The sequence below is a fragment of the Bombus bifarius genome, unplaced genomic scaffold, assembly GCF_011952205.1.
Source record: "Bombus bifarius isolate JDL3187 unplaced genomic scaffold, Bbif_JDL3187 scf7180000007973, whole genome shotgun sequence".
NCBI classification, from domain to species: domain Eukaryota; kingdom Metazoa; phylum Arthropoda; class Insecta; order Hymenoptera; family Apidae; genus Bombus; species Bombus bifarius.
The window spans coordinates 7,125,517-7,150,264 of NW_022884359.1; the positions used below are offsets into that span (position 1 = coordinate 7,125,517).

At 33.9% G+C, this 24,748-nt stretch overlaps 2 protein-coding genes across 8 annotated transcripts in view; one reads left to right on the plus strand and one right to left on the minus strand.

Moving 5' to 3' along the window:
• LOC117215442 (protein unc-13 homolog 4B) overlaps positions 1-24,234 on the minus strand; it is a 37,225-nt gene extending 12,991 nt beyond the window's left edge. For 2 of the 7 annotated variants that reach the window (XM_033461823.1, XM_033461821.1), the window contains exons 1-2: positions 23,504-24,234; positions 7,370-7,622 (exon numbers count right to left, since the gene is read on the minus strand). In XM_033461823.1, coding sequence (XP_033317714.1) covers positions 7,370-7,622; positions 23,504-24,219 — 969 coding nt within the window. In that variant the 5' untranslated portion in view covers positions 24,220-24,234. Of the gene's footprint in view, positions 1-4,070; positions 4,469-7,369; positions 7,623-8,852; positions 9,012-9,870; positions 10,017-15,826; positions 16,134-23,503 lie in introns of those variants that run through there. The other 5 variants (XM_033461844.1, XM_033461836.1, XM_033461825.1 and 2 more) reach the window with 4 other exon arrangements.
• Positions 17,242-20,167, plus strand: LOC117215494. Its single transcript, XM_033461858.1, has 5 exons — positions 17,242-17,391; positions 17,496-17,965; positions 18,396-19,132; positions 19,290-19,645; positions 19,860-20,167. The coding sequence occupies exons 1-5, from the start codon at positions 17,355-17,357 to the stop codon at positions 20,165-20,167; spliced, it is 1,908 nt and encodes a 635-aa protein (XP_033317749.1). The 5' UTR covers positions 17,242-17,354.
• Positions 24,235-24,748: the final 514 nt, after the last annotated feature.

Genomic DNA, 24,748 nt, shown 5'->3' on the forward strand with positions numbered 1-24,748 from the left:
TTAATTACTCAGCGAAATGGAGAGTTACAAATGCACCTTCCTGTTTAGAAAGTGGTTCGGAAGTGGTATGACCAGACAAAAGAATAATTAAAACTTGTGCTGAATAACGATGGTCATCTTGAATTTAAATCTCAGTCTATACATAATTTATTGTTATTTCCATTGTTATTTGTAACTTCTAAATGTATAATTCATGAACTTTCTATCAATGTTCTATGAAATCTCGATGAATTCTTTATGAAACTGTTCATCATCAATCATAATTCATTCATTCATCAATCATAAAATCTAATCTCATTTCAATAGGTGTTTCATATTTTTGAAATATTTTTATATTTAACGTAGTTAATTTATATGTATTCTTCAATAAGCCGTCTGTATAATCAAATGGAGCTACTTATAGAAGACTTCATATATTTTTAGTTTTTATTTCAAGTAACTTATTCCAATAAACGGTTCCATATCTTTAGAACTGATTCATACGCAAAAAGTGAATATCAGAATTTTTCAGCCTCTGAAATATTTTTATTTTTTTATTTTATAAGATTTCTACTTAATCTTCCAGATACCATTTTTATAATAATCCAATCGCATTTATTTCTTATAAGGGGCTATTATAAAACTATTTATTAAATTTCAGTCGAAGGAAGTTATTGTTTAGTTCAACTAATATATGTTTAATTCAACTAATTCATATTTAATAATTCGATATTACAAACTTTCAGATTAATTTATATTTAATCTTCGATGGATCATTGCCAGGCAATCGAATTTCTTATTTATAGAAAGCTATTGATGTTATTTCGAGCATTATTAGGAATTACCTTAAAATTAACCATTTATAATGCGATAAACAAAAAATTGTTTCTACCACGGAGAGTTAACAATTTTTTATCAAGAGTTTTTCGCTAAGTTTATATTTAATCTTCACCTCGTCGTTCTCAGTCCGCAATCCGGTAACGCAGAATCTACTCTGATACCACTTATATTCCACATTTTTCTGGATTTTCCATTGCGTAAGCATCACTTGTAAATCATTCGTTCTGCTCGTCTTGTAGCAGACAAATTTCTAAGGTTACTCTTTTTTTAGCGCGTTCCTCTCGATCGACCTCTTGAAAAGAGCGTCGTCAACGCGACGACTTCTGACCAAAATAGTTGTTTCTCCTTTGCTACTTACAGAGAATCGTTCATCGCGACAGTTGCAAAATCTTTTTCAATCATCAAATTGAATTATCTAACTTCTTCTTCAATGTAGTAAAAAGACTTGGTGAATCGACCAAGATACTTCGTCGTTGGCTTAAACAGAGAAGAGTCTCTTTGAAACTGATTATATCTAATGAAAGGGAGGAATATAAAAGAGAGATAGAAAATCCGTTTGGACCAGCGACTCACTGAGAATCAGAAAAACTGGGCCATAGCCTTTAACATCGTCGCATACTAGTGGTTGCCAAGACCGATTGACTCTGACAATGAGATTCCATTTATTTGTACGCGTTTTGTGGTTCGCCTAACATTGGCCCTTTTGGCTTGATCAAGCCTTAGAGCGGGAATAATATTTGTCTTACTGACTTAGATGTTATTGATTGATGATATTATATGCTATTTGCGGATTAAATGTCTGTATATAATATGCAGTTAAATATATTTGAATATATTTAATAACATAGGTAATATTTCCGTTTTTATCTCTACAGGAAATCAACTATACAAATACTTTAGACTCTTTTGTATCTCAAAATCCAATTAAATATACAGGGTGGCTGGTAACTGGTGGTGTAAGCGGAAAGGGGGTGATTCTACGCGAAAAAAGAAGTCGAAAATATAGAATAAAAATTTTTTTTTAATTTTTCTTTTTTTTTAAATTTTTTTAAAAATCTACAGTGAGATCGAAACGAAAAATTTTTATTCTATATTTTCGATTTCTTTTTTCGCGTAGAACCACCCCCTTTCCGCTTGTACCATCAGTTACCAACCACCCTGTATACAGGTAAAGGACGATATTTAGAGGGTGAAGAAGCGCTCTATTTTGTTTCTACGTTTCTAATCGTGTTCGTAAAGATACAAATTTACATAAAAATCCGCGGTTTAATTATAACGTTACGCAGTTACAAGAAAATTTCAACATATCTAGATAATATAAATTCGATTAATACGATTAAAATTTTTTTGGGACCGTATAACGAATCCGAAAGGTCATCGACAGAAGCCAATCATTAAATAAAAAGGAAGAGCAATTTCCTTTCCCATTCAAATTACAATTCAATCTGAAACGGAACAAAGATGCACGACATTTGCTCGCGGTCTCACATTTCTTTCGCCCATTTCTCTACGCCGTGCACGGCGGCAATTTAAATACCGAAGATCTGGCGTACTCATTGGTCGCTCGGTTAACTGGCTGACCAATGGAAAACGCGAAAACAAGACAATGAATCTGCACAAAGGGAAACTATGCCGTATCCTGTTTGAAGCGACCCACGGGACAAGTGCAACCACAATGCGTATTCGTGTGTTCGCACAATTGCGCCCAATGAAAATTGATATACCACGGCAATTAGCTCATTGACCGGAGGAGGCACGCGTAGATAGCCTACGACGCCGACGTCGACGTTCCCGTCCTTCGTGGCCAGTCCCGATTTTCACGATGCATTATGCAAGTTCGTCTAAATTCGACCGCCCACGTACAAGCCGGATTTATTTTGCTACGGGAACAGGAATTAATTTCGGAGACGGATGCCTCTAGGACGTTTCACTGAGCCATGAATGATTTTTATTGCTATCTAATGTTGGCGAAATGTTACGAATTATCGTTAGTTACAAAGATTTTTCAGGGAAATGTTAACAATTTTGAGCGCAGAAATGAATAAGAATTCGCGTAAAGCGTTTTGGTAAATCGAATGGCGCTCGTTTCGCCAAATCACGAATGATTTTTGTTGCTAACGTTGGTGGAATGTTATCGTTAATTCCAAAGATTTTTTAGAGAAATTTTAACAATTTTTAAAGCAGAAACGAATGAGAATTCATGTAAAGCGTTCTGGTAAATCGAATCGCGCTCGTTTCGCCGAACTATGAATAATTATTGTTGCCCAATGCCGGTGGAAAATTTAAGACAATCTCTAATTGCAAAAGTTTTCCAGAGAAGCTTGGGAAATTTTAAAAACGGTAGAAAATAAGAATTCGTGTAAAGTTTTGGCAAACTGAATCGACTTCGCGTTGCATAGAATCGGGTTTATTTTTTGATGCTATTGCATGTTTCGAAAATATACACTGTCTGTGGAAAGCTTGACCTCAGCATGAATTTTAAAGAAGGGTATGCGAAACATTCAGCAACAACCTTTTAAAACAGTTGTCGATTGACAACGAATTCCAAATTTCGTATTAAAGGTTCTTGATTGTCGACATCAAAGTTATTACGCGTTTGAGCAAACGGCCAAAAAGTTCACTGAGAAATTGGAAATTTTTTGACAGCGAAAAAAATGTACTTCGAGCTACATGGAATTAAATTTAGTCTGAGATTCCACTGATCTTCTAATTATAACATGAAAATTCCAAGATACATACATATATATATAAATATCTAGAATTTACCGAAAGATCTTCTAACTATAATTATTTTTCATTCAATTTTTGCAAACCATACAATTTAAACGAAACGTACTTATAATTTTCTCTACTTTAATTAATTTGAAATCGTGTTATTTGGGCTGCAATAAATTTTTAGACATTTTAAACGCTTTATGTCAACAACGTATGAAATACGATGTTCTTCAAGGTCTATGTCTTGGAGAAATTTTTGACGAACATTTCTATACAGAATGAAGCTATGTTACTGATAGTTTGTCAATTTTTGAAGACATAGCAGAATGCAATTGATCAACCCAGTTTTCTCGCTAGGTTTGATTTATTTTTATGACTGCTGCCTGACTTTCGATGAGCGGGCTTTTGCGCCTTAATTGCCAACAAATAAGACTCTGTCGAATAGCCAATTGCCACACAATACCAACTTATCCTCTTGAGCTGAAACCACGATCACCACATCTCGACCCTCAACAAGTCCCATCAACGTTACATACCTTTGATCCCATTGCTTCCTGTTACCTGACAAATTTCTATCACCGCGCGTTTCACACCGATCGAACGATAATTTCAATAATTCTTATTTAAATGTTTATTTATTTATATTTATTTAAAATTTCAATCAAGGTATGAAATTAATTTAGAAGCGAGAAGAGGGGCAGAATTTTGGATATTTCATTTCGGAGTACTTTTCCACACACTGAGACGATACAAAGTCCACACCACAGTTTCTTTCATTATTTTTTACACACGTTTTACTCTATTGGCAGATTACGATACGTCCTTATAATGTTTGATCATTTTGTGTTACACTTTTCAAATAGAGGCATCCAGGACTTCCGTGGTGGTAGCTCCAGACGGAAGTACACGGACAGGACAATCGTGGTAGCTCGTCAGCTAGAAAGGAGCCTGACGAAGGCGAGTAGCACACTGCCAGGAATAGATGGACGGACAGATCGGAGTCGTCGTCGACAACGTCGACGATTCAACTAGCGTCACACGCTGGCTACGCTACAAAACCAGAGTCGCGTTTCAAATTGAGCTTAACTGTTAATTGAGCTTAGAGGATAACACCCTACCGGTTGTACTACCGTTCCATTCTATCGGTGAAATAATATTACGCAATCATTCACGTTACCTGTTCTTTCCCTTTGATCTTCTATTTCGGATGATTTTGTCGGGAATCGAACGATTAAAATGATTATACATTTAGATAACATTTTCTTAGATAACATTTCTTAAATAACATCGGTAGAATCAGAAAGTTATTTTACTACGGTACGGGATAAAATTAGAGAAGGATAATTGTAGTAGACTGTATATAATGTTCAGCAGACTATATATAAATATTTTACGGAAAATTTTAGGAGAAAGTAAAAAATATTACGAAAAGTTAGGAAAAAGTTCAAAAATTGCTGGAAGTTGGAAGAATACGAGAAAAATTATGGAATATTGGGGAAAACTATTAAGGAAAACTTGTCGAAGAAACTGAAGAAATTTTCATGAATGGACTATGCGAATTATTTATTGCAGAAATTATCAATGCTTCTGGAGGAATTCTGATATTTTTTTCAAATTCGGCCAATCCAAATCCGTGTTAATGATTCGATGAATTGATCCTTTGAAATTGGATCGAGTTCAAGAAGAAAATTAGGGAATACGTGAAACAGTATATTATAAAGCCCTAATTAAGAAAATATGTATAGCAATGTCACTGAAAGATTCATGTAGCGGAATCCGTGAAATAAATCTCATAGTCTGTCCTTTCATAAATTGGATAGACACGATCCTTCAGCAATTACGGACTAAATTGCGAATTAAGAGATACGTAAAAATTATTATGGCATAAAAATACTATTGAATACAGATACAAGCATTTGTAACAAAAACTTTTACACACCATAGTAAAACTAACAAAAGGGTGGAGATAAAACATAATAAGTCGCTAGAGTCCAAAATAAAAAACAGGATAAAATGAAGTTAATTCTAATAATTGTTCAACTAAAAGTAAAAATGATATAATAAAATGTATTCTATGGAGTACTACAAGTTGAAACAACTCTACTACCTTCATAAGAACGTTATAGTACTCACATATTTCTCGTCGAGCCGAAGGGAAACTGGCCAGTCGTATATCCCCAGTCGCATTATTCTCAACACGAAAATTGAGATATAATCGAGGGTGCGCTAATATTTCAGGTAACCTGAAAGTTACCACATTTTCAGGCGACCAAAATGTTGCTCGTGCCAGGACACGTAACTTGTTCGGACATTCGATTCGAACTGGGGCCTTTGTGGGATCAATATCGTCTTGTTACCACCCTACGATGCAATATGCCGGCGGCATGATTCAGTCATCAATATCCAATATCGAGATAAATAAAGAATACAATGATATTCGAACGTAGTTATAGAATATTTGATTATAATACTTTAAACATTGTAACTATAGGACGAAGATTGAAAAAAAAAATTGAAAAAACAGAAATTCGGTTCTTTGAAAAATTTGATTTTTTAGAGGGAAATTTGCAAAAATTCTATCACACAAAGGCAACAAAACTAATTTAAGCAAAATGTTACCTATCGAGAATAATCTGATTGAAATCCATGTTAAGAATTAAGTTTTTTAAATTAAATAATCTATTTCTATTTCTCAGATCTATTATTTATTAGTCTAAAGCTCTATTTGTCAAGTAATCTTGGATTGGAATTCGCTTCAGGGTTCAATTTTTTATTAAACATAATATTTTAAGTTAAACGAAAAAAAATTTTAGCAGAACAGATTACTTCCCGAACCATGTAATTAAAATTTGTTTTAGGGATTAATTGCTTATCAGTAAATTAAATCGAAAATTAAATCCAAGATTAATACCATCAGGTTACGATGCTCTTCACTATGTATACATTATATTTGATCATTATTTCAAGATACTTTCCCACGACTTTTCTCCATCTGTTTCCCATAACTTCCCACAGAGCATTCTATAAACCAAGCAAATAACGATAAACAGACCACTCGTATTCGTATTGGCGTAGATAAGTCTATCAGAGTATTTTAAGCGGTTCGATGAGGCGTCGAGCGTTCCATTCGCGGAAGTCATTGATATTTCGAGTTATCCGGTGGCTCTCGAAATTTCAGCAAGCCAAGAAAAGAAACACTCGAACTTCGAGATGTGGCGGACATTTAACATCCGCCATTTAAATCAACAGACGGACAAACGAAAAAATGAAAGATTTTATGGCCGATTCGCAAGTAGGAAGAGTACACTGTGGTTACGTATGTTTTCAAAGTCGGAGATTTCGAAGCAAATGAAATTCTGAAAATTAGAAGACTCGATAAAATTTCTTGGAGGAATTAGAAGAAACATTAAGCGATTTTATGTGTTGATTAAATAATCGAATCTTGAGTGAAGAGAGGAACAACGTTTCTTTGGGTTGCACACGATTCTTCAGGAAACTTCGATAGAAACGCGCGTCAATTGTCTTAAAATGTATATTTTGTAGCATCTTTGAAATACAATGATCTTAAATCTTATCATTCAAAATAAAATAATAATAGAGAACTGTCGATAATTTTAAATACGGCGAAATGCAATAGAAATTTTTCAAAAAGTTCGGCAGGAATAATTAGAATCTTTTAACAAAATTGTCATATATAGTGACAATTTAAATTTGTCTAAAAATTCGATAGAAATGTATCTCGTATCAATGATCATAGTAAAAAAACAAATTGATAATAAATAATATCCGGTAACTTAAAATACACTGAAAAAAATAAAAGTGGTATATAACTCACGTTCCATCCCATAGATTCGGCTAAGAAATTCGTGGCATGCTCATTTTCGTCCCTGTCGCTGTCAGTCTCCAAAAGTGCATCGACAGGCTCCTCGATACTACCTTCTTCACTGAAATTGTCCTCTTCCTCTCCCGTTTCCTGAACCTCATCTTTCTTCTTTGGAAGCGGTCCTTCCTCCTGTTCCTGTGCCCGAACCTTCTCAGCCAATAATGTTCCAAGATTTTCGAAGAAACCGCCGTCGGTCTCTTGTATTCTGTACATACGTATTAGGAAACAAGGAAATTAATTGTAGAAGATAATACTAAAAATTGTATCTAAACATTTATATCAATCCTTTTTACTCTGAGAATTTTTTGTTGCATCGATCAACATAATTTTATAGTAGCGTCGATTAAAGTCAGAAAAAATTTCGTATAAAAGAAATTATGAATTTTTGTAAATTTTTTGTATTAAATAATAGCTTTCTTTCATTTTTTCAATTTTCACGGGTGAAAAAGAAATCGGATGAAAGTTTTACTGTATCAATTTAGTGGCGCTAGTGAAGTATAAAGGATCAATGTTCCATTGAAGCAAATGCTATGTTTGCGTTGATCGTTTAAAATATTGCGTGATAATTTAAAGGAAAACGTTGCGGTTAATAGGTGGAATATTAAGAATAAGTTGCAAGAAGCTAGTGGTGAATGATGAAAGCAAATGTCTTATTTAATGCCACGTTAATTGTGATGCGAAGCAACTCCTGTTTTCTTCGTCTCCGACCGATTTCGCTAAGTGTACTGAAAAACGAGCTATTTGAAACCACCGACTGCATAATAGCTCATTTTCACGGCCAATGTGAACGTTTACATTCTTTATTCTTCTTCGTAAAAAATTATTTTATTATTCTTTGGCAATTTATGAAGAATTCGTGTTTTCGTAAATATTATAACTTATATCTAACAGAAAAATTGCACCGTTTATAGAATAACCTAATACCTCGTGAAAATCATATTATAGGACTTATTGATATTTAATGTGTTTCGTACCCACGTAAATAAGCATTATCGGAAAATCAATAATCGTATAACTCAAGAAAGATAAATATGCATACTATCAGTCATAGTCATGCGATTATGACTTATAGATAAGTCACAAGTTTCATAGAAAAACAATGAAACCTTGCAGCGTTCAAACATATTTTGGAAAGCAACTACGCTGAATTCTACTATATAAATCAAGTAGAGTCCATTTAGCAGACTATACTTCAGAGCTGGACATAAAAAGTGACTACGACTTCAAATAAATAATTATATCCTAACTTCTTAAATTTTATGGAATATTAATGATTCGATATTTGGCCAATGGTGTGTACGTATATGTTTCAGAATTTTTCTAAGAAAAAGCATGTAAGTAAATTTTTGTAAAATTTCGCAATTGAAAAGAGAAAGTATACAGCTCTGTCGCATAGTACACTCCCGTTACTTAAGCAACGAACAACACAATTCACCTTTTATGAATGAAGTTGAACGCAGCGAATTTCCAATAGAATCTGCCTACGGTGACCGGTTTCGTTTCCGGTTTTTGCGACATTCGAGCCGCGGCGATCGCGTAGTAAGGATGCGTCTCGTCCAGCTTTTGGAAGTGCGCCATTTTTCGACTCTCTCTCCTTCGGAAGAAAAACACAAATTCTCCATTTCACACGTGCTTCACGAAATAACACTGACGATTCACGAAACGCTCTAATTGTTTTTGGCTGACTGGTTGACAATTTTTATATGTCTGATAGTTATGAGCAATTCCCATTTGAAATAATTGAAAAATCGATCCAACACAGGCATACTAATTATTTTACGAGAGTCTGTATTTGATTTAGTTAGAAACCAATCAATATGTGAAATAAACTGTTTCTTAGGAAATAATTTTACTTTTATGAAATAATTTATCCAAGTGTTTATGCTTCTGTGTATCATTTCTCAATGGTTTCTGTGCCGTTAAGGAATTATCGAAGAGTCATAATTGGAAGACAGATAAATTCGTATCATGGTTGTGCATACGGAAAGTAGATTTGATCAGACTGTGCGTCCAATGATATTTGATAATGTACTTACATTCTTATTTCCTTTTTTTGCAAATGAATATTTATATTTCCTGCTCCACAAATTTTTGTATTCTATAATATTATATCTCACTTTGTTAAACAGTTAATTTCACAATTTAAATTTATATTTGAAATTATTTAATTTTTACTCATAAAATTATATTCGAAATTATTTAATTATTAACCATAAAATTGAAATTCAGAATTATTTTATTTTAAATTATAGAATTTTATTGAAAATTATATAATTATGATAATCGTCAAACGTAATTTCCAGAAAAATATCCTGAAACCCTTCACCGAAGAATAAACATAAATGTTTTAATAATTCTGTGATTTTTTATAGTAATATTTGTTAAACCTCACTGCACGTAATATTTGACTGATCTGCGCGGTTAATTTATCATAATGTATGATAAATGCTCACTTCACTGTTAGACCTGCTATTAGTAGAACGGTATACTTGCAGGAGAATGAGACGTCGATGTAAAATGTGTCAGTCGGAGCATGTCTGACAACAAACTGCCGGAGGACTTCAGGCGAACCAGAGAAGAAGGAAGTAGATATCGTGCAATATCAACATCAATGGTACATCAAACTTTCCCATAATTCAAGCGCGTCAGGTATCATTATTGCATCTCTTGTTACGTATATTTTATAGCTCAAGAACCGTATCGTAGCATCGTAGAACTGGAGAATTGTAGAGTTTGATAAATATAATTGGCAGGGAATAAAAAATAATGTTTAATTTATCATATCTTTTAACGATTTTAGGAACTTTTATATTATTGAAACATTAATAATATTATTCTACTAAAATTATAGTGTAACTGATCTACAGTTTGTAGTTAAGTAGTAGAATTTCGTAAATATAATTAATTACTAGCGAATAGAGAATAAAGTTTGGTTTAGTATATCTGCTAACAATTTTTTGGTACTTTGCTATTGCGAGAAAATTATTAAAATTATTATACTAAAATTGCTGTCCAATGAAATTGAATGAAATAAGAAAATTAGATGCCTTTATATTATACTTTTGAAATGTGCTGTTTATGAAAGTAATTGATAATAATGTGACTAACCAACTATTTCTCGTTCATCGAGAAAACGAAGCAATGCGAGTTTCAATCATTTTAATTACTGTCACCGCTTTGCTCATTATTTCGATACGATACAACGATTCCTAACAATGAAACTACTTTCACGATATATTGTAACAACATACATGGTAATTTCTCGATTGTTTAGCTGGAATACGATCAGCTCTTCTCGAGAATAATTAATAAAATCAGAACTTCCCCGCTTATTACCTTCCCTGTACCAATTCACAGACTCTACTTGCGCAATAAATACTCTACTGGAAATATCGGTATATGCATGATTCACGTTTACTTCTGGATCAATAAAAAAGATAATAAATGCATGTGTATCGTAGAAGCTGTAGATTCTCTGGAACTTTGTTTGCAATTTCAAGGTGCTCTTTTGTTCCAATTCCCAGTCATTGCATTTAATTGCAAACTATTCTGGATTTTCTATAAATTTCTGTTTTGTCACTGAATAAGCCTTGTTAGAAGATAACGAAATTAAGAACAGTTATTCATCTTAAAATATGATAATATGTAAGAAAATTTAGCAATTTAAAGATCATTAAAATTAAAGAAACTCTTGTAATTTGAAAGATATGAAAATTAAGGAAATTTTCACACTCCTTTACATGTCAATAATATTTTTAATGTAATGTAATATCAAAATACTAATGGCGTAAAATGATAAAATATTTATGTTGTAAAATGGGCGAAATCACACACGCACACATTTCCCCTTTTTTCAAGCTTTCGCGTAGCAGGGAAAGGAAAACCACATGCTCTTACGGTATTTCTAACATCTTTATTTTACGGTACATCTTGCTTCCAACTAGCCTCTTTTATTTTTAACTTGACCGAAGAGACATGATTCACCGAACTACATTCTTCGTCTTGGTACACTATCGCGGATTGGCTCTCCAAACACGTTTCTACTTTTTGCTTTTGTTTTTACGCTTTGTAATCGCTTGATTGGAGCGAGTATATCGGGTACCGATTACCATTTATAACTTGCAAATTTTTTGTTCTTTAAATGACCACATAGAAAACGATGATAGCACAACTTGTTCGACCTACGATAATTATCGTGTGCTAAAATATGCACTGAGTTGTTAAATGTCCTGAGTTACATAACAGTTTTGAAATATCGAAGAATTAAAAAATCTGCTTAAAAGGTATTTTTTAAGTGGAACAAAAATACTTTCTTGCTCTTTATACTATGCTCTTTAATTATTTTCCTCGGTGATGTATATTTTTAGAAACTTTGAGGTTTCTTTTTTAAATTATTAATAGACTTTATGTGGATTGACTCGTGGATTAACTTGACTACACGAAGGGAATATATTTTTTAAAACAGGATACGAAAAAAATAACTGAATCTGTATATCATTATAATATACATACATCAAAATATTAAAGATATGCTTCAACGAGATTACTATCATGGTAAATTGCAGTCTTTTGCTTTCAGCATACAGGATATGGAAAATATCAGCGTGAAGCATAAATTATAGTTCAATTAGCTACGCTTTATAGTAACATTCTGGAAAACTATATGCAACTAAAATCCTGTGTCATAAAGTAATACTAATGCAATCTAATAATCATTTTTTAAATAATTCATTCCAAAATTATTGTAAAAATGATTAAATAATGAATTGTACGAAATGTAGACAATTTCAAAATAAAGAAAAGTATTCGATAATTACGCCAAATATTCGGCTGTAATTATTTAAGCTGTTGCTCATAATTATTTCTGATTCAATTCGAACTTACCATTTTGGACGGTTTCAGAATTTAACGTACGTTGCTTAAATAGTTTGGATTTAAGGCACGTACAATTGCAACGTAAAATAGGAGCAATATTAACCATTCTCATAAAGGAACGTGTATTCTAACATTCGTAAGATATCTTATTTTTATAATAATTCTCTCTTTCTTCGTCTCTCGAATAATTATGGATGATTTTGCATCTGATATATGTGTATTTGCATTAATATACATATACAGCGTACATACAGCGTGTTTCATTTGAATCAGTTTCAATGGTTTAAGAAGTACATAATATTATCGAACTTAATTAGTTCTTTGTTCCCTATATTTAACAAAATACAAACTGAGAATGTATTAATAATTGCATACAATGTTTTAATGTTGGATATTTGTTCTCAAAAGTTTCAGAAAATAAACGTTTAATCTATTCAGAGAATATACTTAGACGAGACACCATGTATATATTGTAATTTTACGTAATCTTTTACAGATATACGACTGTAACGCAACGTTGTTGTCTTGCGAGCAAGAAGCACAAGGTCCTCAGTGATGTAAGTCACGAACGGCCTTCAGTGGTCCCTATCGTTACAAAATTCGAGCGGACTCGATCCGCTTCGCGTTAACTTCTATGTCCGACTATTTATGTGATTTCGCGTGACCATGTACACGTTGTAATTTTCGAGGACAAATGCAAACGAAAAATGGTCATTGTATTATTTTCAAAAAAGTATCAAAATTATATTCGTACGCCTTCAAGCTTATCAATATTTTCCTTTATCCTGTAACCTGTTTTTAAACGTTAATTTCCCGTGGGACGTTCACCTACGCGCTGATGATTTAACGTTCTGCACAGTTGCGTATCCGCCACGGAAACAAGGAATTCCCGGGGTAGTCAGGATGACGTCTTCACCGACATTGGTATATCGTTGACCTATGGGAAAAAGCATCGCGATTTCTGCTGACTAGATACGTAGTAACACCGGCAATTGCAGTTAATTAACTCACTTCGCTATTGTTGATTATGAACATTTCATAATTGGAAAATCGTATAGTGTTACGTCTTTTTTATTAATTAAACGCATGATCGTGAGAAATGGTTTTTTGAAAATGGGTAAGCTAGTAATTTATAGCATTTGTATATTCTTGGTGTAAGATCGTATGTGTATTGTTTCTCACTTTATACTGACTTTTCCTACTACGTCTATTTCGTATTAATTTGTTAGAAATGTAATTTTGCTATTCGTCGTTGGCTTTTAAAAAGAATATACATGTATATTTTTATATTTTTTCAGTAATTGTAATTACAAGTGAACAACGTGTAAAATTATTTTTTTGGAGATGGACGATATATGTAGTTATAACGTGTATATACACTGTGTCTATGCTTTTGTCTATTAGTATATTTTATATTAATTTATCTTTTTAATTCTGTTAAAACGATTCTACGTCTAAAATTTGTCTGTTCTTTATTGCTACATACGTTTCCTATTAGCCTATTTTTTAGTTTTCTTGCCTTTATCATTGGTTTCCACAAGAGTCATGTATATTTAGATTTTACTAAATATTTGTAAATGATAAGAAGAATTAATGGTATTCGTTCGTAACGTTTTATATACACGTTTAATGGTTCCTGAACAGATTGTAGTAGCCACTTTAGTCGTCTCGTAGAGCTTCTGTCATCGACGGCAATGCAATAGTTGAGACATCATGAAAGAATTAATTAACACGTATGTCTGCACATTGCTTCTTTTCTGTTTAAGGAGATCGTGTGGAATACGACAGTCTCGTTATATAGTTTACACGCTATACTTCGTAGAGTATTTGTATGAGTAGGATGAAACCTCCTTTGCATTTTACTTTTGTGCAAACTGTTTTTCCTCGTGTGACATCAACGGATGACCAACTCTTCTGTCTGGCATATTTATAGATGCCGCTTGATATAAACAAAGACGCTTTCTTATACACGTAATGAAATCCAAATGACGTCCAAAAATTTCGAATCATTTTCTCAATTGCATCTATATTAATAAATCTCTGGTCAATTGTAATTCTCAATTTTTTTTGTATTTCGATAGATTCTTCGTTAAAAGATACTGTAATTTTAAGTTGTCTGTTTTTTTTTTATGTAAAACTTCCTATTTAACGCGTTCAACGTCTGCAATTAAAAACGAATTCCATATGGATTACCCCAATCTTGCAACAAATTTGTACCGTCAAATTTGCATTGCAATCGCCATTAGCGTATCGCAATTAATATTTCTCCGTTACAATTGTCGCACTTGCCATTGCAATCATACTTTGCATATCTCTATGATGCAATTAATATTTTGTCACTGCGATTATCGCGATACCTTAAATTACGTTGGCAATAAATCGCGAAACGTCGACCTTGAGTCACGGATCCCAGTGGCTCGTTACGCTCGTTCGCGCGACCTGGAGAAACAATTCCTCTACAGATGTTCCGGACAACGCGCGTTAGTCTGGTTTTAATAATAGATCGCGCGTATGTGGTACATACGAGAGTTTCAGATCGTCATTCCAACGTGCCAACGAGTAAAACGCAACGAGCGTCTGTTCTGGAACGAGACCGCTGCAACAACGACTCATCACAGACGAACACGTGGTATTCCATCGTGAAAACATCGACGAATACGTTAACTTTTAACACTGAACTTTTCTCGAAAACGATAAAACGTGGAGAAAAGTGCATGAGAAACAGAAACAAGTTAAGCGACTCTTTCCGCCGTTTATGTCACCTGATTCATTTTTATCTATTACATTTTGCATTGGCAATCATTCTGAGTCATAAGATCGACGTGCTACAGACTCCGTTTAAGCGAGAAGTATTTGCATTTGAATGCTTGTGATCGAACAAAATTCCTCTTTGAAGTTGCCTTATTTTGGAGAGTTATAATTTCTACGAAAGCGATTGGTTACTGAACGACACCTGTCCATTTTTGGAAATGATACTGAAGAAGCTTACTGTTTCGCTTTGGATTTGAAAAGTTAAATCAAATAACTCCAGTCGCATAAATTAGAATTAATAGAAATTTATTTTGCAGCATGACTAATTCTATTAAAAGAACTAATCTACGTTTGTATGCGACTACAGATCTACTAATTTTAGTTAATAACTAAAAACTAAACAAATCTCAGCTAACAATTAATGTTAACTGCATTACAGGATGGCAAGTAAACGCTAGCAAATAACAGTACATGTAAAAACTATTATGTGATTATGTAATATTAGTTACAATTCTTTAAAATATTACTTTTGCAATATAAAGTGAAATGTTTGTACGTTACTGCATTAATCCTTATAAGCGTGTAAGATTAATTATTAACATGTTTATGATTACATATATTCCACGAGCACAGTCCCATTTCTCTGTTAATAGCGCAAACGATATGTTAAAGACTAACACACGTAAACAAGAAAATGAAAGTTATGGTTTCCAGTCTATTAATTGTCTACTGCAGAGGTTCCTCTCTTTCTCTCTCTCTCTCTCTCTCTCTTTCTCTCTCTACCTTGTTTCGTGTTCCGATTTTTCTTGCTCCTCCTTTTCCTTCGTTTCCTTCTCCACAACAATCTTGTGATAGAAATCTTTCCACATCGTCTCCTCGTCCATTCTGGCAGGTATGTTCTTTACGCCCAAATGAAATTCATAACATCCTCCTACACGTTCTTTAATAGACCAAATTAACTTTCTCTCGTCGATGAAACGTCACTTCTATAGCTCGAGCAAGAGCCACGGGTCGCTCATTGCTAAAATCACGCAATGTTCAACGAGTATCGTCAGAAATTCCGGCGAACAACAAGTTAACACCGGTAGGTCAGCTCGAAGCAGTCAACACTGCCGTGAATAACACGCCTTGACATTTTCCATTCACTGTTGCTTCCTCTCCAGCCACCAGATGGCGGATGCTCACAGACCGCGCGTCAATAACTTCTCGACTATCCTTGATCTTCTACTTTCTTATCTGACGCGTTTACAATCTTCCTTATCTGTTCAATTATTCTTTAATCGAAGATAGCTCGCACGGAGATAGGAAACGCTGATTTACACGAACATCGTTCCGTGGAAACTGAGATATGTGAATCTTGGTAACTGGTCGGTACTGGTAATCCTGATGGCGCCATGATTCTCAAATAGCACCGGTGAGTCAACGTTCAGAAACGAGAATTGTCATCAGAATGGTACCGTGCTGTTTACACGGCAGGTGTGTCAAAAGAATTTACAGATCGTTGCCAAGGATGATTTAAGTAACTGAGATGATTTTCGAATTCGTCGAATGTCGTTGGCATCGCGGTACATCTGTTTTGTCGGAAGTCGATGATCCTTTGTCTAACAATTGCCAATTTTTCCTCCCTGTGGCTTCTATTCTTATCGCTGGCTACTTAAGTGTCTTCTGTATTTCTCTGAGTATTTTTCCACAAAGTACACTGTCATTATAAAGTACGGTTCGTACGAGGACACTTCCTAATTTTGATGGTTGGTTGAAATTATTAAGATTTAGTCGATCATAACTTTGCATTCATGCAGGATGACGTCCAAAAGATTTATAAAAATTATTTGCAAGAATTACACGAGGAATTTAATAAGTAGAAATAGAATTGAGTTTATTTCATTTCCTGTAAGTGGCCTAATAGTTATGAACGGGAGCGTATATCGTATTGTTGGCTGGTAGTGGTTGGAGGAAACCAAAAGAAGCTGCAAAGAAGTCCTTGAATTTTTTACTCAACGTATCCTCGATCCTATTTTTAACGTTGTAAGTCTCGCTTTCTGTTACTTATCTCTATTTATTTCGTTTCTTTGGTAATATTTCACTAGATATTCATAAAAACTGCAGATGTAAAGCGACGTTTATGAGGGTTTACATATGGTAGTTTAATCTGTAATGCACTTGAGAATAGCAGAACGATGCAATATTTCATATCGTGTTATCAAAAATGTGTCTTCTTCGATATTTTGAGAACGAGAAAGTTAGATATACCGAAGTATATATAAAATAGCGAAGAAGGAGCAGTGTTACAGACGAGTATATTATTTTCACCATGATTTTCAAGCTAATTTCGTTTCTCGTATTCTTAGGTAAGCCTCTAAAACTGAATTCTTTTCCTTTCTCAGTTATTCATATTTTTTAACTAATTGCATAAATTGAAAGATTCTCAAGAGAGACTTATATTTTCACACAGGCCTCATTTTATGTTCTTCAACTTCTAAACATACCACTGGAAGCAATTCTCCAATTCCAAATGATACTCGATCAGATCCAAATACCTTTGTGTTAGTTAATCCAAATCAAGTGCATCGTTTGGAAAGGACGATACGAAACTTCTTTTCGAAAATAGCAGAGCCTATAGACAAACCGATTGTGTTAAGATCTACATCGTCTAATTCATATGGTCTGCTATCAACTATTCGAGAAGTATGTGAAAGTATAAGGAAAAAGCTCATGCAATTCGCTAATGATTGTGGACTAATTAATACCGTTCAACGATACGAAAAACGTTCGAGTCAGGATCCATTGTCCGATGATTGGTTCTCTGAGTTGCTGCTGCAAAGTATATACGTGATACGAGACTTAGGAAACATGATTAATGAAATTAGATCATCAACTGGTTTGTATCTTGGAGAAGGAAATACGACTTTCCGAGAAAGTAAGGTTTGTGCAAATGAGAAAATTGAACGAGGTATTTTGCTTGTTAATTGTGCTTTACGTTGTATAGTCAATGTTTTTAATGATAAAGATTTCTGTCTTTCAAGTAATTAATTGGTGAACTTATGTATCAATATATAATTGATAATAAATTAGAACAATTAATATAGTAATATGACACTAAAATTCTGTTAATAAGGTAAATTACTGCATCAGAGTATAGAATATGTAATTAATTCTATGTTATTACTTTTTATTACTAAAACTCGAAAACTATCGAAAACTTGAAAAATGTGAAACCTTTTATTCTATGTACGTATATCAGCAAACAACCTGATAATCAATTATACAAGTTTTAAAGATTCCTAGGAAATTTTTCGGTACTATCTTTACGATTAACTCTTCCAAAAATTCATAAGCTAAAATATTCACACAGTTCCAGCAACTGAATAGACACGCTAACGGCTTCAAATTCCTCGGCGTAGTGAACGATGCAGCAGAATTTAGCGACAGACTATCGCAATGTCTGCTGCAAATAACGAACAATAGGAAGCGTAGATCTTCTTTCAGTCTAAATCGAGCAATCCTCGATCTGATGAAACATACACCGGAAACCACCCTTAAAACTTTGGAAACTAGTTTAAAGAACATCTCACAAACGAATGTTCTAAAGAATCATCCAGGACGAAAGTCCTGGCACATTTTCTTTTGTCTTTCAACGGCGAGAAACAGGGGAATCGATTACGACGAGTGCATTCGCGAATTGCAACGCTTCGATGAATGCCTAAGCAGCTCGAAACAATCATCGAATATGAAAATGCATAATTTTGACGCGAAATCGTGGACAAGGGCGATTCGAAGATTGAGTCATTGCAAAACTATGGAAGATAAATATGGAGAAACGGAGGTCTCTTGTAAACCCGATCGAAGAATGCCACGAAAAATTAAAAAGAAAACGAAGTACGTGTTTGAAAGAATATTGGACAGAAAGATACCTAGAGGATCTTCTTTCCATCGTGCTGTTAGTGATCTTAGCGACACATTGTCGGAAAGCGAATGGGGACAAAGATTTATCGATGAGTTGTGCCAATACTTTGGTATTTACGAGGATGGCAAAAAGAAACTAAGTAGATTTTCAAAATCCGCGAGTAAGAACAAAAAGGCAGCGGTGAAGTTAGTATGATTAAATTTTATACGATTGAAGTTGATTTAATTAAATTTTAGTATGTGTAACTAAAATCCTTTAGAAGGGTTAATAATCAAAAGGAATTAAACAATTTCTATAAAAATTTAGAAATGTGAAAGTTATACATATCTGCTTTTCAACCAGGCACAGTGAAATCTCGGAAGCTTTGAAATCATACAAAAAGGGAGCGATGGTAAGAACGTTCGGAGCGATAAATAAAATGCACCGGTCTGCGGTCGATTTTGAAAAATTCTTCGCGGAGGGAATGAGAGATACCTTTAAGGAAGCTTGGCAGAGCCACGTGAAGGTTTTATCTAGTCTGATGGACTGGATGACCAAGCTACTGGAACTCCACAGCGGCGGAAGCTCCAGTGGAAAGGAACCGCGCTCGTCAGACACGAGCTCGTCAGACACGAGCACATCGCAAGTCGAGTGGAATAGCGACGAAGATTTGGATTCTGAAAATATCCGGGAGCGTGTTGTAGCTCGTCCTAAATCAGGTTACCACGATTTATATTACATTACAGTTGAATTAGATATTTTATTCATTTTATTATAAGAAATTTTTCGGGTCATGGTAGGTCCGATAATTTCCCTTTTATTCGCCAAACATTAAATACATAGAAATTTCCTTTATAAACTTTGTACGAAGATATAAAGTATATTATTAAGCATGAAGTACGAACGTAATATAGATAAGTGTTTCATTTACAGAGATAATAAAAGATGTGGACAGCTCTATGAATAGTCTAATGAAATCAATGAATCACCTAACCAGACATCGAAACGCGACCAATAAAGATATGCTGACTTCTCTTGCTAATAATCTTCTTTTAGTCATGATATTCATGGAAACTATGGGCTTCGTTTCTTCCTTATACTGTTTTGCACCAATTGCGAGTGAGGAAACTTCTTTAGAATTTGACGACGAATGGAACCGTCAACATGGATCGTTGCATTTTTCTGAATACGATAAAATTATCGATTTAATTTCACGTGAATATCCTCTTTTTAATTATTAATTCTGAATAAACCACAAAAATCCTATGTAATCTTCAAAATAGTTGTAAATAAATATAATAAATAAATTTATCCAATGTAGTAAATACAAATTATTGTAGAATTTCATTTCAGTCATAATTTATTTTCAGGCAATTTGTTAAATGTACTTAATATATATTAACACAGCTTTGTGAAACAAAAGTGCGAAATAAAATCCTTCGGATCTCTATTGTGATAAATCTGTGTTAATTTATTTTCCTACCCTCCATTTATTATTTTAACTAATTATTTTAATTAAATTATTACAAAGTGTTATGGATTGTTATTTAAAAGAATCGAATTTTATATTTTTTAATGTTATCTTCGAGCTTCTCAATAAAAATTTTTAATTTCATAATTTTTATAGATTTCATAGACAAGACGAATGAAATAAACTATATAAATATTATTAGTAAATAATATTATATATAATATAATATTTGTCTAATGTAAAAGAAAAGAAATTTATGAATTATCAAGATATATTTTTTGAAATTAGTATCATTCATATCGGGCATCGTACACTTGCTAAGGACCCTATAAATCCTAAAATACAATAGATCAAGAAGTTTATATAACTATTTCTTCTAATCTTCCAACTTATATAATTTATTTACTTGCAGGTAACAGTAATTTTCAGCAATTTACAAGAAAAATGCATGACATCTATAGTTTCCCAAGATATGAAACGTTCTTTTTTCTGTATGACACTCAAATTTATCAAACGCAATCGTTCAAACTGCCAGCAGAAATGCACGCAAAATCTAATATCTTCTTCCTAACCTATGAGTATTCTTTTTATTTTATTTCACATGTTCTTGTAACTCATATTTTCCTGAATCTACAATAATCAATAGCTTTTATTCACATTTTTACGTATGTTTATCGCAACAAATATAGAGAGTGTTTCTTGTGCGTGTATGAACGTACATCGAAGTACAACCTCACAACCGCGAATTAAGTTGCATCTAGTCTTTCCTCTCTTTTCATATCTCTATTATCATTATCTTTTCTTAATCACTTCCTTTTTTTTAAATCTAAAGATGACACAAATCGCTGAAGAAATATGCAACGTTGTAGGAAGAATGATCTATCTGTATAAATAGTATTTCATTCAAATTTCGAAGTCTATGTCGACAGAGTAAATACCTGAAAATTCTGAATTAGGAACTAACCTATGCACTAACCTATCGTACATTACGCGGATCTCTTACGATCCCAGTGAAATTCCACTCGTGAATTTCTTCGAAGCGAATTTTAATTTTTTTTGAGAAACCTTTCGAACGTTTAATTGAAAAATTATTTGTATAGTAAAGACTTTAATGTGCGTCCCAACATTTTTGCAGACGTTTCGGAAGCTCAGAATAATAAAAATATTAGACGTGAATATAAACAATTTTGTTCACGGAAATTGTGAAAATATGCTTGTTTACAAGAGGTTGGCCATTTTATTCTCGAAATGACACTAAGGACTATATAAATCAATCGAATCGATAGTCAGTCGATCAAGGATTCACGTTCCACGTATAGCATGAAAATAGTCGTTTCCAGGAAGATGAAAAAGCCGCGTCCAATGCCAGAATACAGAGACAGGCGTGTTCAGGTTCGATGCACGCAGGAAGTCCATTACGCACGTTCTGCGCAAGATCCTGTCGCATACACAGCCACTCGACTCACGTACCGTGTACTTAGGGCTGAATGAAGTTCGAACAGGGCCCTTGGGTAATACGTAATTAGAAACTATTGTGCGCAACGACGTTTCGTATTGTCGACACGCATAAGCGAGTATGGCTATTTTTGAACATAATACTACTTGATGTATATTCTCAGATTTCGAGAAAACGACATGAGAATGAAATTCTTTTAAAATCGCTGAAATACAACACAATATAATTTAATTAGAAGTACGCCACACTCAACAATTAATCTCATCAAAGTTATTCTTAAAATTTTATCTTATCGTATCCCGAGTTCAATTATAGTCGTTCCAACAAAAGGAATTTGTCCGGATAATTTTCGTAGATAAATATTTATTCAAAACGATTCGAACAATAGTCAACGTTGATGCAATGTTGGTCCTTAATAGATTATTAACAATAAATTACGTAACTAATTTTCAAAATCGACGAAATCGTCTTAGAAACCTACTTCTTTGTTAAACCTATACAACAGATTGCCTTAAACCTCTTGTCTATTGAATGTAAAATTAAATATTCCCCACGTACAATCTATTCAACTATCGTTTTGGCTATCGTTTCGTGCGATGGTGGGCACGCAAGCGTTACACCACGCTGTCATTTACTCGAATGACTCACCGACGCTGGTTTCCCTGCATAAACAACGGCTGCCGGCTTTTCCAGCGGGTCTTTAAACTCCCTTGCCACGTGCACCGTGTCTTCTAACCGTGAGAAGTGCATTATCGTCAGTCACATCCGTCGATTTCTCCGTGGCTCTCTATCTATTCGGTGGATAAACACGATGGCCACCCAACGATCCAATCGACTCGACGACCGTAGCCTCTTCGATGCCACTGTTAATCGATTTCGTCGTCAGGTGCATCGTGTTTGATAACGAATTAGCAATTCTATGTCGTGATACTATCTAGATCAGAGAGATTTGCGACTCGAATTGAGTTTTGGAAATTTGTTAAATCTATATTTTTTAGCTCAGTTTTGTTTGAAATATTTAGACGAAACGTACTTTAGTGACATATGATGTCTATATAATGTATGATATGATACTATATGATATAATACTGTATTATAAGCGTATAATACTTTGATATCGTTTGTTTCGCTTCCGACATCGAACATCCTCAACCTTAAATTAGCAAAATCGATAACAGTTTCATCGATTGCGATGCGTATACATAAATTTTAATTGTTACTCGTTCATCGAGTTATTTAAGCCACTATGGAAGAATGCATCCAGAAAAGAGAAAACAAACGGCATGTGGATTTGCATACGATTTGATACTTAATGCGATTCTGAGAACGTAATAATCAGGCAATTTGTTCATCCAAGTTGCCATGGTTCATTCATATGGTTCTACGTGGAAACATGATTTCGAATGTTATCGTACTTTCCTTATATGAATTTACTTTCATAATTCACAATACTTTGACGGGACATGCATGATATACGCATATGTACAATTAGAAAATTTTATTCTGCAGCATTTTCTCCAAAGAAAGATTTCAAATCAATTTATTTTTCAACGTACAAATTTCTTCTTACTAATCCAGTATAATCTAACAATTGACCACTTAACAAATTTTATCATTAATAAATTTTCCATATTCGTAAATTACACTCACCCTGTTACCACACAAGGAGAAATCCTATTTGTCCTCGAAACTAGTTGCTTGAACCTCCTGTACCATCTATCGTTACATGCTGTACAGCAGTTCTTCCCCGAGACAATACTCGTCTTCACGCTTTCTGAATCACTATTATCATGTACATTCTTCGTGATAAGTGTCGCAGGCTTTTCTTCGATACTCACAATTATATATTCGTCTAAACTTCTCCTCGAAAGATCATTAGCCTTGCCAGATTTCTTCTCCATTAAATTCACCCCAACAAAAGAATTTTCTACACATGAGTCAGATTCGTCGTCAGTCATAATCGATAAATTCTTATTTGTCAAATATTCTTTATTATACACCTCTGTGCCTTTTGTTATCTCATATTTCAAAGCACTGTTTTTAATCTCACTCGATTTAGGAGACAAATATTTTTCATTATAAGGACGAGAATCCTTTGTTTTCTCATACTTTGGAACACCGTTTTCAATCTCGCTTGACTTAGAAGGCAAATATTTTTTGTTACGAAACTTTGTATCCTTTGCTTTCCTATATCCGAAAACTTTGGTTTTAATTCCAGTTGACGTAAACTTATTTTTATACGCCTTCTTCTTATCCTTTGTTTTCTCAAATTCTAACACTATGTTTCTAACCTCGGTTGACTTAAAAGATAAACGTTTAGACGACTTCTTACGACGATGTTTCAGCTTCTCAAAAATAGCTAACATCGTTATAGAAAGTGGTGTATAATTTTCTCAGTACTCATAACATATTCGTTCCAGGATTCGTTATGATTTTTTGAATGTTTCACTCGAAGCAAGTGTAAAAGTTTATGGCACCGTTACGCGATGAGTATTAAAGACTTCATTTTCACTTTCAAATACGACAGTTTCATTTATGTTGTTATGACTGTTCGGGGTTTAGGGTACAATGTGGCTCGTGTGAATAGCGCGCGCAAAACTGTAGAACTGAGCTCGAGCCACACTCACAATAAGTACGTGAATGTTCTCCAAATGGAAGTACTATATAGTATGTAGTTGGTCGCAAGCTGTTCTACTCGGAGTAGGGGCACTCATGACTTCCCACCAGCTCCGATGGTGGATTCCCCGATTTCGATTTGCTTAAAAAACGTTTGCTTATACAAATTACACTGTGCACTGAGTCTGTAAGTCATCGGAAATAGGACTTGTAGAAGTTCCTCTGGTACATTAAGGTCTCTTAAAAAATTTCCTTCCCTCGAAGACTTCAATTAAGTAT

What these genes read in the sequence shown, in the direction of transcription:
- LOC117215494 (XM_033461858.1), top strand. Translation starts at nt 17,355, where the DNA reads ATGATTTTCAAGCTAATTTCGTTTCTCGTATTCTTAG. An exon ending in CGACTTTCCGAGAAAGTAAG is followed by an intron (nt 17,966 to 18,395) that starts GTTTGTGCAAAT and finishes ATATTCACACAG; the next exon opens with TTCCAGCAACTGAATAGACA. An exon ending in AACAAAAAGGCAGCGGTGAA is followed by an intron (nt 19,133 to 19,289) that starts GTTAGTATGATT and finishes CTTTTCAACCAG; the next exon opens with GCACAGTGAAATCTCGGAAG.